General features: G+C 43.9%; 2 protein-coding genes across 3 annotated transcripts; both read right to left on the reverse strand.

The window, feature by feature from the left end:
• Nucleotides 1–6,118: 6,118 nt before the first annotated feature.
• On the reverse strand, nt 6,119–11,643 carry pane1 (proliferation associated nuclear element). Of its 2 annotated transcripts, none has more exons than XM_018761659.2 (6): nt 11,402–11,643; nt 11,128–11,207; nt 10,919–11,017; nt 10,621–10,700; nt 9,910–10,001; nt 6,119–6,918 (listed from the first exon to the last, which is right to left on the reverse strand). In XM_018761659.2, the coding sequence occupies exons 1-6, from the start codon at nt 11,456–11,458 to the stop codon at nt 6,916–6,918; spliced, it is 411 nt and encodes a 136-aa protein (XP_018617175.1). In that variant the 5' UTR covers nt 11,459–11,643; the 3' UTR covers nt 6,119–6,915. The 2 variants fall into 2 exon arrangements, with proteins under 2 accessions (XP_018617175.1, XP_018617174.1); XM_018761658.2 differs by lacking the exon at nt 6,119–6,918 and adding an exon at nt 8,900–9,246.
• An 866-nt stretch (nt 11,644–12,509) lies between these two features.
• On the reverse strand, nt 12,510–20,396 carry LOC108939789 (polymerase delta-interacting protein 3-like). Its single transcript, XM_018761393.2, has 10 exons — nt 20,267–20,396; nt 19,370–19,470; nt 17,218–17,576; nt 16,258–16,317; nt 15,858–15,935; nt 15,413–15,652; nt 14,919–14,996; nt 14,655–14,784; nt 13,990–14,056; nt 12,510–13,716 (listed from the first exon to the last, which is right to left on the reverse strand). Exons 1-10 carry the CDS (start codon nt 20,332–20,334, stop codon nt 13,521–13,523), a joined length of 1,377 nt encoding a protein of 458 aa, XP_018616909.1. The 5' UTR covers nt 20,335–20,396; the 3' UTR covers nt 12,510–13,520.
• Between the last annotated feature and the right edge of the window lie 299 nt (nt 20,397–20,695).

The following is a 20,695-nucleotide window of genomic DNA, read 5'->3' on the forward strand; positions in this document are numbered from 1 at the left end:
GCGGCTAACCGATCATTTTCCATAGCCTCTCCAAACTCCTCCTATGCTCTGGATTTTGCTTCTGCAACCGCAGCTGCTGCTGCCTTTTTCGCCTGCTGAGTCAGGAGCTCCCAGAGCCAACCAGGCCCGGAAGGCCTTCCTCTTTAGCTTGACGGCTTCCCTCATTATCGGTGTCCATCAGTGGGTACTTGGGTTGCCACCATGACTGGCACCCACAAACTTTTGGACACAGCTGTGCCTGGCTGCTTCCACAATGGAGGTTTTGAACAGAGTCCATTCAGACTCCAGGTTCCCTACCTCCTCCAGGACATGGAAGAAGCTCTCCAGGAGGTGTGAGTTAAAATCATTCTGGGCAGGGTCCTCAGACAGTCGTTCCCAGCACACCCTCACTAAGCGCTTGAGTCTACCGGGTCTGTCCATCAGTTTTCCCCGCCATCTGATCCAACTCACCACCAGATGATGATTGGTTGACAGCTCAGCACCTCTCTTCACCCGAGTGTCCAGAACATGTGACCTCAAGTCAGATGAAACAACTACAAAGTCAATCATTGACCTTTGGCCCAAGGAGCTCTGGTACCAAGTACACTTATGAGCATCCTTGTGTTCGAACATGGTGTTTGTTACGGACAAACCATGACTAGCACAGAAGTCCAATAACATTTCACCATTCGGCAAGTTCAGACAAGCCATTCTTCCCAATCACCCCACTCCAGATTTCCCAGTCATTGTCAACATGAGCTTTGAAGTCCCCCAGCAGGACTATGGAGTCTGTAGGTGGGGCTCTGTACAGAACCCCACCCACTCTCTCCAAGAAGGCTGAATACTCTGAACTCCTGTTTGGTGCATAAGCACAGACAACAGTCAAAGTATTCTTCTCTGCAACCTTAAGTGGCATTGAGGCAACCGTCTCGTCCACTGGGATCAACTCCAACTGTATGGCAGCCAGCCGGGGGCCTGTGAGTATTCCCACACCTGCCTATTGCCTCTCACCCTGTGCAACTCCTGAGTAGGAGAGAGAACACACCCTAACAAGGAGCTTGGTTCAAGAGCCAACATTGTGAGTGGACGTGAGCCCAGCTATATCTAGTTGGTATCTCTTAACCTCCCACACCAGTTCCGGCTCCTTCCCCCCCAGTGAAGTTACATTCCACGTGCTAAGAGCTAGTTTCTGTCACAAGGGGCCGCAACGTCACGTGCCACCCTACCCACTCCTGCTGCCTGAAAAGCATCGCACCCAACCTTCATGTTGGACTTTGCAGGTGGTGAGCCCTCATGGCCCCCCAACATTGCCTTTTCGGGCTGAACCCAGTCAGGTTACGTGGGCTGCCCAGCCACCAGGTGCTCGCCTAGGAACACTACCCCCAGGCCTGGCTCCAGGAGTAGGTCCTGGTGACCCTATTCCGGGCAGGGTAAACATTCTCCTGTTTACTTTTTTCATAGGGGTTTTTGGATCATGTTAGTCTGGATCTTCACTTCAGACCTGTTTGCCTTGGGAGACCCTACCAGGAGCATACTGCTCCCGATGATATAGCTCTGGAGATAGTTTCGATCCCGCTCAGTCTAAATTGTCCATTGTGTGTGTTTCGCTGGTGTGTAGACTCACTGTACATAGTATGTCATGCATTATAAATTACCTTAGGGGGAAAGGTGTGGTAAATACTCCTACATAGTACTTAGTAGAATTTGCTTTGGAGAAAAGCATCTCTGCAGCATCCAGCCTTTTGCCTCGTGGTCCCAGGATGGGCTTCATACCACCGTGACCCTGACCAGGACATGAGAAAGTGAGAGTATACACTATACAGTGTACAGCAATACATGATTGCTCAACTATTAACTTTCCAGCGGAGAGATGCAGATGATTACAATGTATTTACTTGCAATAACTACACAGACATAAAATTTGAAAACTTTCTCCAAAAAACTTGGTTCATAAAACCTGCATTCAAACATACAGGTATGCAAACACACAAAGGGCAATTTCTATTCAGCAATTCACTTGAAACCCACACAAACACATGGAACACGTGAAAATCACGAGGGGCTTTGTTTCCATTGCGATCAGGGGTTTGTCAGCTGCCCGTGAAATATTTCACAAACACCCGTGAAACACATAAGTCTGCATCCCTTAAGTGATCATAAAATAATCTATTTGAGTTATCTATTTGTCGGCATCCTTTGAAACAAAATCACATGGTAAAAGAAATATACAGCATATTATATATACAGTATGTATGGAAAAAGTTCTTTTTATACCAGTTGGTTTGTGTTTTGGAGGATTTCATGAGAGAAACCACTGCAGGTTTTTGCAATACAAATAATGCAGGGAAACAATAAAAACTGGTTTTTCAGCTTGTTTTGAATATTCCTCTTATGTTGAAATGCAAAATATTTAGGTCTTAACTGAAATTAAAATTCACTTTAATAACAATGATACTCAAACCCACCATGGCAAGTATTCAAGGAACATGCTTTTAGATGTAGAAAGACTAAATGGAGATAAAGTAATTGTTATGAAAAAGAAACTATTGACTTCAGGATTAATTTATCACAGAAAAGTACTTTTTCAGACTAACCTGTTTTTTTTCCCAAGGAAGTCATGTACTGACGCATGCAGTTATGCTTGAAAGCATGTGAACCCTACAGAGATGGTCATTATTCTTGCATGAAATATTAAAAAAATATATAAAACAAACTTATAAAATTAAGAAATTGTTGATTGACACCCCTGATTCTACTTACCTACTTGATTTAACCAAGGCAACTTATGGTTCACTTATTTTTGCACCTGGACTACTTCCGTGTTTCTCTAACTAACACACGGAACTGGCCATCACACATGTATTATGTCAGATGATGAAGACTGTATCTCATTAAATAACCATTTTGTGGTAAAACTAAGAGCTTCACATACTCTCAAGCCATACTCCGTGTTACAAGTAAATATTTACTTTTCATTGCATAGTAGTAGCAGGGGGGTGCAGTGGCGCAGTGGGTTGGACCGCAGTCCTGCTCTCCGGTGGGTCTGGGGTTCGAGTCCCGCTTGGGGTGCCTTGCGGCGGACTGGCGTCCCGTCCTGGGTGTGTCCCCTCCCCCTCTGGCCTTACGCCCTGTGTTACCGGGTAGGCTCCGGTTCCCCGTGACCCCGTAAGGGACAAGCGGTTCTGAAAATGTGTGTGTGTGTGTGTGTGTGTGTGTGTGTGTGTGTGTGTGTGTGTGTGTGTGTGTGCATAGTAGTACATACAGGATTGGCTTGGATCTAAACAGGATATACATACACACGCATTGTCTGAACTGCTTGTCCCATACGGCATTGCGGGGAGTCTAACCCAGCAACACAGGGCATAAGGTGGAGGGGACACACCCAGGACAGGACGCCAGTCCATTGCAATGCACCCCAAGCAGGACTCGAATGCCAGACCCACCAGAGAGCAGGACCTGGTGCAACCCACTGCGCCAATGCGCCCCCTAAACAGAATATATGGCATGGTAATATTCATTCATGCTAATTTAATAAAATTTTCAAAAAGTAGACTTTAATACTGAGTTAAGTCTTACATTCCTATTAGGGGTGCGAAGAAAAATGATGATGAGCTGCTGCAGACATGGTTCAGCTCTACAACGCGAATATGGACCGGGAAAGTGTAGCATGTTCAAAGAGCGTAAAACAGGTCTGTTCTTCCCGTGAGAAATAACGAGAAGCATCATTGACGCGGAGCCACGCATCAAAATCAGAGCACTTTAAACATACAGACCCGCCGAAATTTTGCTCCTTTTGCTGAGGGCACATGACACTCTGGCTGGTGGACTTTTCAAGACATTTGGGTGGAATAAACAGATGAGACACAAGAAGCAGGGGAGCACGGCATGAATCCTCATCCACTTTGTGCAGAACTGATGCTGCATTGCGGCTGTGGAATGGAGATGAACCATCAGCCACATTTTACATCTATATTTCCCCCTGCTATTTAATAATTACTATATTTGATAGTTCCTCTGCATTATTCTTAGCTACATTACAGATTCCAGCAAGATCATATCAGGCAGGTTCTACATTTGGGTAAAAATCTGAGGACAGTATGGGTGCATTACGGTAGCAAGATAATTGCTATAGGAAATGCTTCCGCCACTGTACTTTAAAGCTGTGCACCTCTGTTATTTCCTTCAAGAATATGAAAGATCATTTTTAAACTAATTGATTTTATTTTAAGAATTATTAAAATTTTACACTACTTAAAACACATCCTGCTGCCTGTCTAGTGACACATCTGGAAAGTTAAAAGTCTTATAGGAGGCTGACATATGAGTGAAGCAACATACACGAGGAAGCATCTGTCCTCTTCTGCAGTCTCTTCCACATCATACAATCCATGCAGTTCCAGTAACTGCTTGTCCTGAGCAGGGTAGCGGTGAACCGGAGCATATCCCGGAAACTTTGGGCTCAAGGCTGAGGGAGGTACACCCTGGATGAGACACCAGTTCATCACAGGATAGCGACACACACACAGTCACTCATACTACAAGCAATTTAGAGTCACTAATGTACCTGAACTGCACATCTTTGGACTGTGGGAGGAAACCCGAGCCCCCAGAGGAACCCATGGAGACACAGTGAGAACACGCAAACCCCACACAGGGTAAGCAGGGATCAAACCCACATCCTCTTGCGCTGTGACGTGGCAGCGCTACTTGCTGTGTCTCCCAGTTACTCAAATTTGATTTGAAATTGCAGGATAAATTTTAAACAGAATCAACTGCAGTGAAACAGATTTACATTTGATTTCATAATCAGGATAACTGAACTGGGACAGAATAAGATAATCTGAAAATTGTTGAGCCTGTCTCGTTTCTTGAAATAACCCAGGACGTGTCCAGGGCAGAGCTGCAGGAAGCCATGGAACTCGAAGGCTCCCTGTAGGCCACTGCTGTGCGTGCAAAAGCATAGCGACACACCCTTGATGAACACCAGTTCGGTCTGTTTTCCCTCAGAGAGCGATGGAGAGAGAGGCAGATGGGTGTGAAGAGAGAAAGAGACTTACACAGAGACAGAAGGAGACAGAGGAAGAGAGCGAGCGTAAAAAAATCAACAAAACACACCAGAATATTTTCATGGTTGTTTACTCCTACACGCATTGCACGGTGCGGGTTGTTTGCATGAACATTAGTGTCACCATCTACTGACGCCATCCTGATCATAAACTAAACCAAAGGTGACCACATACTGAAAAGCTGAAGATCTTCTTCTGTAAGAAAACGCTTCACGCCAAAGAAGCAAAACACATCACACCAGTGAAGAGTTTTTTGCAGGAGCTGAAAAATTAAACCACACGCTGCACACTGAATAATATAGCAATTTACAAGAACAGAGTTAAAAATCTGTTGGTATGATCACATAATGGCTTCCCCGCAGTTCCTTTCTACATGTTTAACGTGTCCAGTATATGTTTATACTACTATACAACATGTATTAGATCTTTATTCATCAACTAAGGTTCACTGACTTACAATTACTTACCACTTAAAGGGCTGGGAAATTTTAAGAGTAGTAGTTCAGGGTAAGTACCTTGCTCAGTCATACTACAACTGGCGGTTGGATTTAAACCTGCAACCTTCAGATCCAAATACAGCAGTTCTAACCACTACTCCACCTACTGGATAGAATCTACAGGCTTCTCCGGTGAGGTGTAAAGGTAATGATAACATGACGCCTCTACTTGATAGCCAACTAATGTCAATGTGTTTTAAGGACAGGCACTGGAACCAGTGTAGGAGCTCAGAAATGTTTAGGGAGAGCCTTCCAGAAACAGGAAGAAAGAAGAGCAGGCAGTTTCTCCTGGAATGCAGCCATGTCCGGGGGAACTGATAAACACGTTGTTTTGCTTGACCTTAAAGGTCACATTGTTTTCTGCACAGGGATCAACTCTTTATGAAAAGCAAGAGTAACATCATTTACAACCTGCAAATCGGAGCACAGGACCATCAAAGTGTTTAGATGTATTCATTTAGCACATACTTTCCTCTAATGACAGTTACTGGTAACGCCATTGTGACACATTGACACCTTTGTGCAAGACGACTTTCAGTGCCAGATATACCATGGTAAATTCTGTAAAATCTCTCATGCATTGGAACAACACTCACTGACTTTCCTTAACCGCTTATCCAAGTCAAGGTCACAGCGGTGTGGAGCGTATTCCAGAAATTGAGGGTGCAAGGCTAAGTAGGGTACACTCTGGACAGGACACCAGTCCAAGTGAGAGATATACACACACAATGCAGGCAACTTTGGTTCACAGGTCAGCTGAAACAGCAGCAACTGCGAGAGGAAATCAGAACACCCGGAAGAAATTCACTCAAACATGAGGAGAATGTACAAACTTCACACAGAGGCCGGAAGCTGTGAGGCACCAGCACTACCTGCTGTGCCACCTTGGTTCCTAAGTCAACAGTCTGTCCAGCAAATACACAGAGAACCGTGGAGACCTTTTTTCGCTGTGACAACTCTGCTAGGCATTTGTCATGCAAGATGCAGCTCACCCTGGGATTTAATGAAAAACTCAGTCTGAAAGTATGCAGTATGTCCTTCACCTAAGCCAAAACACAACAGTTAAACATGCATAATCTGCATCTGACTTAAAAATGTGCCACATGGGCATGACTGTAATGTTCATAACATTTCCTTAGATTCCAGTCTTTCCAGTTTCCAGAGGACTGGTCTGAAGTCCATTTCTGCCACGGCAGTGTTTGTCCGCAGCCGCATGTACAATGGTTGGTTTCGTCAACAAGCACACCTTCCACATGCTGCCTGGGTGCCCTGTGGGTCGGTCAGCCGGTTGATAGCACTGGCGCCAAGGGGGTACGTGCCTGTTCCACTCAGCTGCGTGGCGGATTTCAGCCTCTCACACGGCACGTTGGCGTTCACTGAAATGGAGTCCAAGTCAACACATGCCTCTGGACTTGTGACCACAAAGTTGCTGACTGAAAACGAGGATGGGAAACTGCTGTTGTGACCTTGAGACACCTTAACAGTCACAGCAAACGGCTCCTGTTGTAAAATCAGGAGAAGCAGTAAAACAGAAGTGTCTGCCAAGTTAAAATATTAATAGGCTTCTTCTTTCTATTAACATAAAAAAGTAAAACCTGTATACCAAGAAAGTTAAGTAACAAAAGAATAATTATTTGACTTTGGCACAAAATGTTGTCATTTGAAATTCAAGGATGACCACTGCTGTTATACCTAAAAAAAAAATTAGAGAAATACCCTACTGGGTAAATGGATAACATTCTAACATGCTTTGGAAAAGCCAATGGAAATCAATGCATAGAAAACATTTTATAAAAGTGTGAAAAGACAAAATAACAGAATAAATGAGTTCCTTAATTACTTCTTGAAATACACCGGTAAGTGAGGAAACATTTATATGAACTAACCACATGATGCCTTATTGCTGTGAAGAAACGTTAGTCCATGTGGTGTGGACAAAATAGATCACAGATGTGAATCAGACATTAGCTCCTGTGTGTTTCTAGGTCTCCTTGTGACAGTGAGACCCCCCCCCAGCCAGACCCCACACCTGCTATTGCGTGCATTTCACAGTATCCGGCAGACTTGGACAGTTGCCCCAAAGCCATTCCAGCAGCCAACATCTCAGAGGTCAACCAGGAGCTTGCATCAGTCACAAGGACAGGTAGAGTCAGAGGTGGGTGGGCCAACGGGAGCCATTTCAGAGGCTGGAAGAAAGGCCAAGGGCATGCTCACAGGGACCTCTACTGGTATTTATAGCTCAACAAGCCACTGGGGAGCCTTTGCGATCATTAAAATACATGCTGCAATAAACGATGAGGAGCCGACAGATGGGTAGCAGGAAACAGGCAGTGAGCTCTTATAATGAAAAAGGAAAGGGATGGGTTTTGTTTCAGGTTCCGCTACCCTCAAGGGACTAAAAAGGAGAGTCTTGCAGTACAGCGTTAAGGCAGCAGGTGTCAAAGTGGATAGGGAACTTAACCTCTGACCTCAAGAGGAGTTCTTTAAAAAGTCAAGAGGTTACATTACTCAGTTGTCATGCATGCTTAACATAAGGTGTCCTCATGCTTATGTGCTGTTTAGACAAATCCTTCTTTAGCTTTTTTGGTACAGTACCCCATTTACACTCAGGAGAAAACAAAAAATATATAAGCTGAGGACTTTATAAAAAGCACGTAAGTGTTCAAGCAACAGATACATGTTTGTAGAAAGCTCTGCTGAGGCCAGAGGTTGGTGGTGTAATTCCCTCCAGTGCATTTCCATTTCATGGCTGCCTGATCATGCAAACACTGCAAACGGTTTTCAGCTAAAACCTCAGCCGAGTAACTATTGCTGTACGCTTGCAATAGCTGAATACATGTGACAACTAATGGGCTTTAAGGTAAAAATAGAAGCAATAATAACTTTAATGGCAATGATTTCTTGATCGCAAAATCCATCCATCAATCACTCAATTAAATGTCCAAAGCCTATCCTGGAAGCACAGGGTATTTAGCAGAGTACACCCTGCATGGGATGCCAGTCCATGGCAGCGTAGAGAGTGAAGGAAACAAGGCAAGTGCAAAGAGCGACAAAGGGCCCCCTCTGGTGTTGTCAAAAGGATAAACAGGCATTAGAGCCATGATTTATTAGCGATTAACTAAAAGGGTCTGGCCATCATCATCACAAAGAAATGAAGCTGAAAGTGAAAAACATGTAAATCTAAAATAATTAAGTGATATAAAAACACTCATGTGCAACAAAACACGTACAAAGCTGAATCATTTGTTCAAAACCAAAAAACAAATCTGAGCAAGGCGGAACATCAATTCATGTAAACACAAAAACACTTAAAGAATCCCAGTCTAAATCTGGTCATCAGAAACATAACCAAAATAATTATACTTTGAATAATCTGGTCAATGCTTTTATTTAACATGAGGAAACACATAAGATCAAATGGAATCTAATGTCTGAGTAAGTTTGGAGTTTGAAAGTGAGTGAAAACATGTATAATAAATTTGCTGCTCACTGAGCTACACAGCAACTGGTCTAGTCAGAATCATCAAGCACAGCGTCACCAGACACACATCGAGTTACAGTCAATCCTGACAGTCCAAGTCAGGAGGGAGGCTGCAGCGGATCAGGGTGGAGAGGCCAAGGCCGGTGGCCAAAGGGACCAGCCCTGCAGACACCCTTAGTATGTTCAGCACTCTCCCAGCGGCAGCACTGATCCCCTTCGCTGTCTGCACGAGGACACCAGGGAGACATAGGGAGGAAGGGTAGACATCATGCTGTCAAGCACGGTTAAAGATTTAGACGTGTAAAAAAGGTTCCTGCCCCAAGTCCTTGGAGGAGCAAAATGATTCAATAAAATAAGATGCATGAATGCTGCATAAATACCCATAACCCAAGACACTCTTTACAACAAGTTTCATTTAATACCCCTACTTGGGTGTACCCAGCACTGCTCTTCATTTAAAAGGACCAAATTCACAACGCTACTTGCTGTGCCACTGTTATAACATCTAATGTTAAATACTAGAGCAATTGTGCCATTTCACCTTTATTTTGTGATATTTTAGCATAAATGGGTGTCAGCTTTGCAGTTCTGGAACAAACATTTTCAGCATGGAAACTCCTGGTAACTACCATCTTTAAGAATTCACCTTAGAAAGGGTTTTTCAGGAAAACATTACCTTCATAAAGCAGGGGAAGACTGTACCTCTACAGAACAGGTGGACGAATGTTTACAAAGATGCAATATGTGCTAACTGCACCGGTCGAAAGCCTGTGCTAATCAACAAAATCGGACTAAATTATCTTTTAAAATGACACTCATTCAATGTGCAAGAGCCACACCTGGAGACGGCACCTTTGTAAGTTTATCTACAGGAAGAGACACAGACCTGATCCTCTGTGAATAGCAGGGGACAATGCAGGGAGACAGCGATCTTCCTCAGGGACGCCAGGCGCTCATGGGGGACTGATGTGCATCGAGCTGTGGAGAAAAACACCAGTATGTACCTAGAAACACTCCACTTCAGTGCACGTGCCAGGTGACCCACAGTCAGTTCATGTTTGAATGGCTTCAGGTGACAGCCAGTAGTGTAGTAGTTAGAGCAACTGCCTTTGGACCCAAAGGTCGCAGGATTGATCCCTACCTCCAGCTGTAGTACCTTTGAGCAAGGAACTTACCCTAAGTTGCTCCAGTATAATTACCCAGCTGCATACATGTGTAAATAATTGTAAGTATGTTAACACTGCAAGTCACTTTGGAAAAAAAGCACCAAATAAATAAATGTAAATTAAAGGGTTTTCACAAATCTTACAGCACATGTCTGGTCAGATGACAGCTGGAAGTGTAGTGGTTAGAGCTGCTGCCTCTGGATCCAAAGGTTGCAGGTTTGATCCCCACCTCCAGCTGTAGTACCCTTGTGCAAGGTACTCATGCTAAATTGCTCCAATAAAATTACCCAGCTGTATAAATGGGTAAATATGTAGCTTTAAGCACCTTCAAACTGTAAACCACTTTGGCAAAAATTGTCTGGGAAATTAATAAAGGGGCAGGGATGGTTGGATTTGCTTTTCAGTGAAAGTACATAAAACAGTATCCTCACCCCCAGTTACAAGAAAGCAGACTTTGCCCAAGAAGAAACCCGTGTCCAGGTGCTTCAAAGAGGTTTCTGTTGATGAAAGGCTGGGGCAGAGAAATATTTCACCCTTAGACAAAAACATGCCACATTTGCTCAACATTAAACTCGCAAGAACATGAAAAACACAACAGCCTACATACGGTAAGAATTGTTAAACTGTGGTATACTACTGGGATTTACATTCGAAGCATATGACGTCACAGACACGCAACTCCTGCGTCAAACGGTTAACCAGCACACTGGAGGCGCGCGACCACCGCACCTGAGTTCTGAACGGAGATTCACGATCAAGACCACGAGGTCGATGCGGGGGCGGCTGTCTTCGTTCTCGGCGGGCAGGGGCAGAGTGCGGGCGAGACGCCTGACGGACACAGGACAACGTAAGGGCACGTTAACGCACCTCTGACGTCACACCAGGTGACGTCACTACAATGAGGCGTCTGAGTATCAGCGGTGAGGGATGGTACTCACACGTTAACGTTGACATTGTTTTCCTGCTTAACAATAGCATCGGCCAAAACGTGCTGAAACGTGTCGTCGTTGCCCACGAGCTGCGGTCGCCGTAGCCGAGGGAGTATTATTGTTACACCGGACAACACCAACAAACGTTTTCTCTAGCACTAGCGTAGTAGCGTAACTAACGTTTGTTTCATTTTATAACACAATCTTGCAGCGTGGTGAAGCGAATAATAATAATAATAATAATAATAATAATAATTAAAAAATTGCTGGTGTCAATACTTACCAGTACGTTAGCCATGTTCAGTTCAGGGAGTTTAGAAAAGGGCCTCAATAAAGACATGATCGGTAATGTGTAGTCAGTTACAGATCAAAATTTAGAGCATGGCAGTTATACTGCGCATCAGTCGAACGAGGAAAAAATTAGTCACCACGGACATGGCTTAGTAAATGCATTGTAAAATATGTAACGAGTGTCCTCACGCAACCATCTGTCCGTAGTTCGCGCCAAATACGTTCGAACGTGCGTTTCAGCGTGCTGCGTCATGACGTAACTGCGGACGTGCCTCCGTTTGAAATTAATAGGCTGCAGTAACCGTCCCAGGAGGAAGAGAAAGGTTGCTGCTGGAGAGAGAAACGTTAAATAGCGATCTTGTAGTTCGATAATAGATTAATTTGCTTACCGCATAACTTAGCATAAAAATATATACTGATTTTAGTGTTATCCGTAGGCTACTAGTGTACAAGGTACATATTTTACATAAACCACTGTTTTTCCATTGTAGACGTTAGGAACATCGTTAGGTTATGACGTTTTTGGACACACTGACTGCTGAAATATATTTAAATATGACTTGCAGATGCATAGAAAAACATTGCCCTCTTAGACACCAGTACTACAGAAGCCAAAATCTTAAAAGACCATGTATGTAAACTATGTATTCGGAAAAGCAGTTAGCCAGTATCATATTTAGCCCATCATGTTTTAAGCCAATGAACTTTCACAATAACATGATATAATGGGAGCAGGGATCCTCTGGACTGGAACTTGTACCAGCAATTACTATGAATTGTTCCTCCCCATGGGGGCACAAGGGTTTGGTCGGGTCCTGCTCTTTGGTGGGTCTGGGGTTCGAGTCCTGCTTGGGGCGCCTTGCGATGGACTGGCGTCCCATCCTGGGTGTGTTGCCTCCCCCTCCAGCGTTGTGCCCTGTGTTGCCGGGTTAGGCTCCGCCTCGCCGCAACCCCGCTCAGGACAAGCAGTTTTGGGCTGTGTGTGTTTCTCCCCATTTGCAAAGAAAGGCAACTTTACCTATAGGGGGAAAAGACTGCAGAAGCACCACAAAAACACAAGTTTCTCTATAAACAACATTTATTACAGAGAAACCAGTGAAACAGACCTGAACACACTGCATGTCTGGGAGACTGAGCAAAGAGCAATAAATCAGTCAATCAACATGACATTACCTACCAGTGAATGTAACTTTGAAGGAAAAAAAAAATACAACAAAGATGTGTAACTTAAACAACAATGCTCCTAATTGGCCTTTTCCATATTGCCACAGCGAAAAACTTTGCTGACTGAATTGCCCTGGTCTTCCAGATGCTAAACCGTGTAAAGACGGCAGGAGGGGCAACAGTAACTAATGTCATTTACAGGCTGCAAATTTCACAGGTACAAAACAATGAAGACTGGCAGGTAAACCATATATAATCCAACACTGTTAAAGAATCAAAGGAAATTATTTCTAAAATTACACCTATAGGGACAAAGGTCTTGCACACATTTGCTTAAAAATATCCATTGTGTGATAAAAATGAAATAGTTCTCCTTCAGTATGCTCATGAATGAAGATTTGTCCATGACTGTATGGCTGGAGATGATACCTGGAGGCTCACAGAAGGTAGATGTTCAATATGAACAACCTGAACATGTGTGTAAGTGAACCACAGGAGAGAAACAACTCATCTAACTTCCCTTCACAACTCATATACAAAAGTGGTCAGGAGCTGTATTTGTACATTTCTAGCAATTCCTTTATTGTTCCGTTTTAAATTTTTCTTCAGCATAGTGGTAGGGGATGTTACATCACAAAAAGTAGTACAAAGTATGAAGTTTTAAAAGGGGGAAGGTCTCTGTACTTTCACAGAAACAATGCTGAAGTTATGAATGCTTACTCTGTCACTGATTTCTTAAATTCTACATGTATCCAGAAGAATGTGTGGACATCATAATGTATGAATATTGTAGTATTATGCTGGAAGTGTTTGCTTGTACATGATGTGCATTACACTGAGAAATTGCCCTCCATTTTCTGAAAAGGTGGACCATAACTCGTATGTTGTATCATATATGTGTGTATGTCCCTCATGCTGTATGCCATTGTGCCACATTGCCTCTTGTGTTACATCTTCACGCTGGTGCTTTCAGTAGATGAGGGGACCTGAGGGGATGACTTGAATAAGGCCTTCAGTATAGTCTGGGGATCAACCTCCAGCGTGGGCTGAGACGAGCTGGATCGACTACCAGAGCGGGGGAGAGATGAGCGCAGACCCTCTTTACGGCTCCCTCCGGCTGCCCCAGGAGTATCACTCAGCCTCCTGGGATGGAGAAATGAACATTACATCTAAGCACTTTCAAAAACTTACCAGTATGTTGGCCGTGTTCAGTTCAGGGAGTTTAGACAAGGGCCTCAAAAGCATGATCAGTTACTGTACAGTCAGTTACAGATCAAAAATAAGAATCAAGAAACTGCACAGAAACAATATCCCAATCAAATTGGCAAAAACACTGCCTGAAAAATACACAGCAAAGAAATAAAAGTCAAATACAGTTGCATAGCCTGACAACATTACAGTGCAAGAGAGACTCACAGCAGAATTGGCTGGTCTGAGGTGATGACACTTCCCTGTATGTGAAGATTACACTTCATTGGCTGACCTAAGTAATACAAAAGGAAAGGCGGCAATTAATTCTCTGTTCTACTCAGAAATTAAACTATTTGCCACTATTAAATGAATACATTACAATAACTTACCAGCTAAAACTCTACCTATAACATTTCTCAATTAATGATGAATATGGCATTTGCCTTATCGATTACATAACCTGAGATAAATGACAAACGATCACATATTTGAACCATTGACAGAAAAACTCATTTTCACTCAATAGTGCTATTTAAAATATAGAAAAACCCATCAATTGTAAGCGTTTTCAACAAATAAACTGGCCATTACCATTTAACCACATTTTTTCCCTAATGAGAAGCAGGAAAGCCCAAAGTATGTTTGGAACACTTTCATTCTGTTAATGAAAATTTTTGGAAAACAATAGAGGTAAAAAATTTTTTCTGGATTCCTGCAACAGCAATGCATTGCATCATTACCCTTAAACCTTACAGAAAAATGCTTCTGAAAGCCAAACTGTACTCAGTGCAGTAGATTAAATCTGACCCAGCTGAGCAGTGTTTCATCTGCTACTGTGGGTGGGTGGAATATGTCCATCCCTAGTGCCCTCCTCCATCACAAAGCCTTACCATCCAAGCAGCGGTTATTGTATTTCCTGTATGCGGTGATGGCATCCTCCTTCCGCACAAACACAACCTCTGCCACACCCACTTTGAGAAGACGGGCTCGCTTCAGAGCACCACACACGCAGAACAGTTCCTGTATGGACAAATCGGTCTTAATACATACATACAAAAGCCAACACAGGCAAATGTCAGAAGTGACCATGCCCTGCCCAAGCACATTTATGTACAATCAAATAGACTGTAGATGAAAGTTCGAGAAATGCTCACCACAATGTCCTCCTCTGTGACCCGGGGGTGAAGATTATTCACCGTCATCTTGGTTCCCTCCAAAGGACTAAATGCTGGCTAAGTGGGGTAAAATTATTACCTGGTTAGCGATAACATACTCTCACAGGGTCATCAACAAAGAATCGAACAAAGACACAAATCAGTCATACAGAGAGCATCTTTACTAGGATTTGCAAGAAAAATTAATGGACTTTTTTTGGTTATTTTAAAGAACAGATTAGCATGTCTCTCTCAGCAAAAAGGATTCTTCACCTCATGGAAATCTGCCAGCTTCAGAATGCCCTCATGCCACAAGCGTAACACCTGTACCTCACAGTAAAGACTAAGACACTGTGCCAAACATCTTCATTGTGACTATTCTGTTTATGGTTAAAATTAAATCTGCACAGTAAAGGACACTGACATTTAACTGGACAAGGATATTTTCAGAAACAAGAACATAAGACAGATCCACTGTGGAGATGCAGGCTCACCTGTGCAGTGGCCGGCTGTGTACTAGGGCTTCCGCTAGCTGCTCCCTGCTGCACCTGGCCAGTTACCAGGGTTCGAGACACAGGCTGAATGGCAGCAGGTGCAGTACGTGTTACTGGCTGGGCAGGGCCAGACCTGGGGGGCGCACTGGGTGTGGCTGGAGGCGGAGCCGTGTAGCTGTCATTTTGGACAACTTTGGTGATTGGAGTAGACATGGAGAATGGTGAACTAATAAGCCCAGGCTGCCAAAAAACAAGAAAGTGAAAGTGGGAAATATGTCAAACAGTCGTGTCAACGACAACTGTAGTCTAGGTCTGAGTAATATATCTGCAAAAGCTGGAAAATAACAGGATACATAAATGCTCTTCACCTGTGAGTAATGCTACCAGGAGTTTTGCAGGACACAGACCCATTATCCCTGAGGGAGTTTTGCATAAGAACACTGACCTTTGTCTGAACAAAACTGTTGGCTGTTGTGATCTTCATCTGTTTCCCAGGGATGTCATCATCCTCCGGTGAGAGAGTCTGAGATCAAACAAATATGTAAGCGGCACAAAGCTTGAGAGATCTAGAAACAGATTTACAACTAAAAGGTCACAGCTGCTGTAAATACCCATCGGAATGCAGTCTCACTTTATAAATATAAGCGTACCTTTTGCTCTGAGATGTTGGAAAAAGGCATCTGCTAAATTAATAAATGTAAATATACAGACATATCTGGATAATCAAATTAAATCAAGATTTAACATTACATGAGAAAGTTTACAAAGGCTAAGTGGCCAAAATTATTCATCTATTTGTGCATCAGAACACAGTGACAAGGTACAAAAGCACGTGGCAGTATTACCTGGGCACTCCTGTTGGGGACATTGACACGGACCCCACTCGTCATCCCCACAGGCCTCTGCTGTAGGAGAGAAAAAGAAACTGTCATCTCATTGTAATTATTCTGTGTTTAGTTAATAACTGTTCAAGGCCATGTTAGATCTGATACAATTTATTAGTGCTTAAAGTACAATGTTGTCGTGTTTTTCGCAGAACCCTTGAGGACTCAAAGTCTTAATACTGCTACCATTATCTATGAAACCTTATAACTGAGTCTTGTACTCATGAATTTAACTGGGACCAAGAGTTGGTCAGTTACTTAAATGTGGCACAGATCAGGCAAAAGCCCCACCACCAATTCGATACAGACCTACTCATGCAATGTGCACGTGCAAAAACTGGTATTTGACTGACTATTTTTTGAGAAATGCAGTTCTGTACCTGTAACTCTGTTTGTGAAATGCACTTATGTTTACTCTGAGTTGTACACCGAATCAGAGAAAAGTGCAAAATGAATAAATGTAAATATGAGCAACACATTCGCGTCCGTGTTTCGGACAGGAACAAAGCAGCAGAATCTCTCTCTCACCACAATGCTTGTTCTCAGTCCCCTGGCTGAGTATTTATGACTTTTTGCGAGTAAGAAAGCAAAACAAACCGTGTCCAGAACTACAGCCGGGTGTTAACAGACTTAAGGGATCGCTTACTTTGCTGACAGATAGCTGTTATGAAATCAGGTGATGCTTTAGCACACAATTTGAACTGCACACTGGCTCTATTTGTGAGAAAAAATACTGATCACTCCTAAAAAAAATAAGTCTGTTACTAGGGGACCCATTGTACACTGAATGCCTAAGGACTGAGACTATCATTAAAACACTATGGATCAATTTTAACACATCATTATATGCATTACCAGGCTGAATCCAAAAGTTTCCTTTGCAATATATACACTTGCAAACTATAACAACTCCCCACCTACCTGTATGGTCTTTGTGATCTTGATGGGTAAAGGTGAACCAAGAGTTGGTAAGGCAACGGCAATGCTTCTCTTCAGACTAAGCCGCTCACGTGCATCCACCAGCTTCTTAGGCCCCAGGCCTTGCTGCAGCGTGAGCCCCCCTCGGGTGTTCTGTCCGTCTGTACTGGTACTGCTGCCCTGCAACTGCTGAGAATGTGATGCGTTATGCGTCTGCAGCTGAGGTGCACTCTGCGCCTGCTGCTTGCGGGAGTTGATCATCTGTCTGGCATCCTGAACAGCTCCTCCAGCCCCTCTTCCTCGGATTCGAAAGCGGGCATCCTTCTGAACCAACTTCTCTCTGGCATCTTTCAAGGGGAACGCTACAGACGAAAAGGAAAACGTCAGCAACACTCATCAATGATGTTGTCAATGATCCATGGTCAGCTGAGGACAAAACTTTGTGTTGTACATTTGCACACATTACAGCATTTACAACATCCTCCATAATATCCCCTAATGTGCATTTATGAAATCATGGCTTGGCTTCGCAAACAAGATTTAGGAAGGGGGCTGCCCACGTCTGCTGCAGCTCACTGATGGCTGACGAGGCCAATGTGGGACAGACAGGTCTGGCCACAGCGGCTGCAAGGGAAAGTCTGTTCTGGGTTTAGTGCTGCAGTGTCACATTTCTTCCTCCATCTCCTTCTGTCCTCAAGACTCGTTTTGTGTGCGTTCTTGAAGGAGGAGACAGCCTGGTGAATGGTGTCTCTCCAGTCCTCGCGGTCAGAGGCTAGCGCAGAGCACTGGCGGTGGTCAATGTTGCTCGTGGACATGGACGTGCCCTTCGAGCTTCCGCAGTGGAGTTTTTAGGTGGAGTGGAGTGTGCGCAGTACTGGCCCCACCCTTTATACCTGGGGTTCATCTGCCATGGCCTAGCAAGCTGGGACGGCGACAGCGAGGTCCCCGGGTCGTAGGTGTTACATCGGAGTGTCCTCCTAGATGGATGGCCTAACAGAGCTAACGAGCTTCATCTGCCCGGTTCTGGAGTCAGAGACTCGAGTTGTCCATCTCTTAGGCTAGCTACCAACCAAGGCTAACGAGTCCGGCCTACCCATCCAATTATACTGCAGGACACTCAGTCATGCCATGACTGCTCTGTGAAAATAGGGGGACCGACAAGAAGGTGTTGTCATGAACACAGTAGTGTAGGAGAGGCCATTTGCAGTGACCTCCTGCCTGGCGAGCCGGACAGTGGCCACGCGACGATCACTACACCGGAAAGGAGAAGTGACATATTACGTGCGCACTTTCTCTAGGTGAGCAGTGCATTTGGCCCAGATCTCCCCCCCATGTTATAACACTACGTTAGTTATATTCGTGTATAATAATCAAATTCTGAAAACATACTATAGTTGCTGAGTGAATTTATTCATCTGACACCTTTGTGAACTCGCAGATTCCACAGACTGCACCGGGTTCAAACCTGTGTCTGAACACAGAGCTGTAAGGCAACAGTGCTAAAGTGTGCAAAGAACATCTGCACTAAGACAAACAGAATACAACTAAAATAAAATAAATACTAAGACAAGGGATGACAGGAAAAGGAGCAAAAGGCATCAACAAACAGGAGAATTTTGGATTTATGGGTTTAAAAGCTATATTTAGCTGCGTCCAGGGCAGCTCTCATATTATGGACTTCGCTTTCAATTACAGTTTCCCTGGGTTTAAAAGATAACGTAAAAACTTTGCATGTTGGAAGAAACAAAGCTTTTGCGGCTCAGGAACACACGACTTTCTCCCCCCCATTTAGAGTGATAGTAATCTAATAATGAGTTCATTTACGAGAATCTACTTCATGAGCAGATCTCAACAAAAAAGTAGCACTACTTATGCAAGGGAAGCCGGTGGACTAACTGAGCTGTTTAGGCTTGAGGGCCGGGTGCGGCAAAGGCTGATCAAACACAAACTCCAGTTATAGGCGATACCACCCATTAACAAACCTGCTTTGACAGAATGCCTTATGGCACGAAGGTGGAGGCCCTCTATCGCAAAGCTAAGGGCAACAGTGCTCTAAAGTTTACTATAGTCCAATGTTGACAGCTTTTAAACGTGACGATTTCACGATGCAGCGCGAGATTCCCAGCAAGGCCCGGGGATAGGGGTCAGTTCTTACATCCAGCTCCTCCGATCCTCTCCCTCACGTCGGACACGCCGATCTTCTGCCTGGCGTCAAACGTCCTGCCCACAGCTCCAGCTCCCCTCCGGAACACAGGTCTGGACAAACAATTTTACATTCCAGTCAATATGTTGGACACCTTCAGCCGCTCTTGTTTCGTGTTCTCAAACTTATTGATTCGCTGTAAGAGTTTGAAAGGTTGAGACACCAACACAGTTAAGAGCACAAAATTAGGTTTGGCGAAAAGGGAAGTTACAAATATTGATTTGTAGCACTGTCACAATGGAATAAAAACAAAAATGACAATAAAATTTCAGTCTTTTACACATTACTCCATATGGGCTACACGTCATGTTCTCAGTCACTGCACTGCTTTTTTCAATAAAAAAGCAGAATTCATTACCTAGATTTCGTTTTCCCCAGAAAAAGTGAAATAATCACAAAGAAGAGAAAGAAAACAAAACAAACTGAGGAGGGGGGTAGAAGAAAATCGTAACAATCATTAATGATAAGCACGATTTCATTAAAAACTGTTGCCGTGCCAACCCACCCCTCCTCAGAACTCCACGGTTTACCACACAGGTGCAGTTTCTTGCGAGATAATCCGTTGCTGGTGCTGACTTGGAGCACACAGCACGTTCTTTGTGGTCGGGTTTGTCTGAGAACTTCTGGAAGTATCGCTCGTATATTTACCCAAACGAAAAGTGTGAGACAAAGTGAGGAGTGTGGCCGACGAGGGACACCACTGCACTGGGCCCGCTGTTCGCGAGACGTAGTGCCGCAAAACTAATGGAGCTCGCCATTTTCAACAGTAAAGATACGCAGAACTGATAGAGTCCATCAAGTTCTACACATCTTCATCTCAATCACCATGAGCGATATCGATTCCTATACCTGCTGCTGATCCCTCGAGCGTTTAAGCCGCGGCGCCGGATGAGCTCGTCCAGGGAGATGTCCGCCATCTTGTTTCTGAGAGTGTTGCGCGTGTGACGCGAGATGTTCCAAAGAGACGAGCGACGGTGGCTACGAATGACCAAACTTAATCTAATCGAGTCAAATTAAATAAAAACGGACGAATACGGTTAAATAAGAGAAGCGTGTTATATGTGACACGAATAGGATATGTTATCAGTTATTTGAAACAAAGTTTGAGGCTGACATGAAATCATACAAAAATTCTGAAACACGTATAAAACTGCATCTCCCGGCATGGCTAGTTTACCATCATGCATTGCGGTAGGAGGTTTCGTTAATTTTATATCTATTAACGTCTTTTTATTGTACAAATGTAAAAAGTTTGTATTATAATATTGCTAACTCACA

This window comes from Scleropages formosus, chromosome 20 (genome assembly GCF_900964775.1).
Source record: "Scleropages formosus chromosome 20, fSclFor1.1, whole genome shotgun sequence".
Classification (NCBI taxonomy): Eukaryota; Metazoa; Chordata; class Actinopteri; order Osteoglossiformes; family Osteoglossidae; genus Scleropages; species Scleropages formosus.

Coding starts and splice junctions, on each gene's coding strand:
- LOC108939789 (XM_018761393.2), bottom strand. CDS start 20,334: ATGGCGGACATCTCCCTGGACGAGCTCATCCGGCGCCGCGGCTTAAAC. Junction 19,471..20,266: donor GCTCGAGGGATCAGCAGCAG/GTATAGGAATCG, acceptor TTGTTTGTCCAG/ACCTGTGTTCCGGAGGGGAG. Junction 16,318..17,217: donor AGATCACAAAGACCATACAG/GTAGGTGGGGAG, acceptor TCTCTCCTACAG/CAGAGGCCTGTGGGGATGAC.
- pane1 (XM_018761658.2), bottom strand. CDS start 11,458: ATGTCTTTATTGAGGCCCTTTTCTAAACTCCCTGAACTGAACATGGCT. Junction 11,018..11,127: donor AACAATGTCAACGTTAACGT/GTGAGTACCATC, acceptor TGTGTCCGTCAG/GCGTCTCGCCCGCACTCTGC. Junction 10,002..10,620: donor CTGCTTTCTTGTAACTGGGG/GTGAGGATACTG, acceptor TTTTCTCCACAG/CTCGATGCACATCAGTCCCC.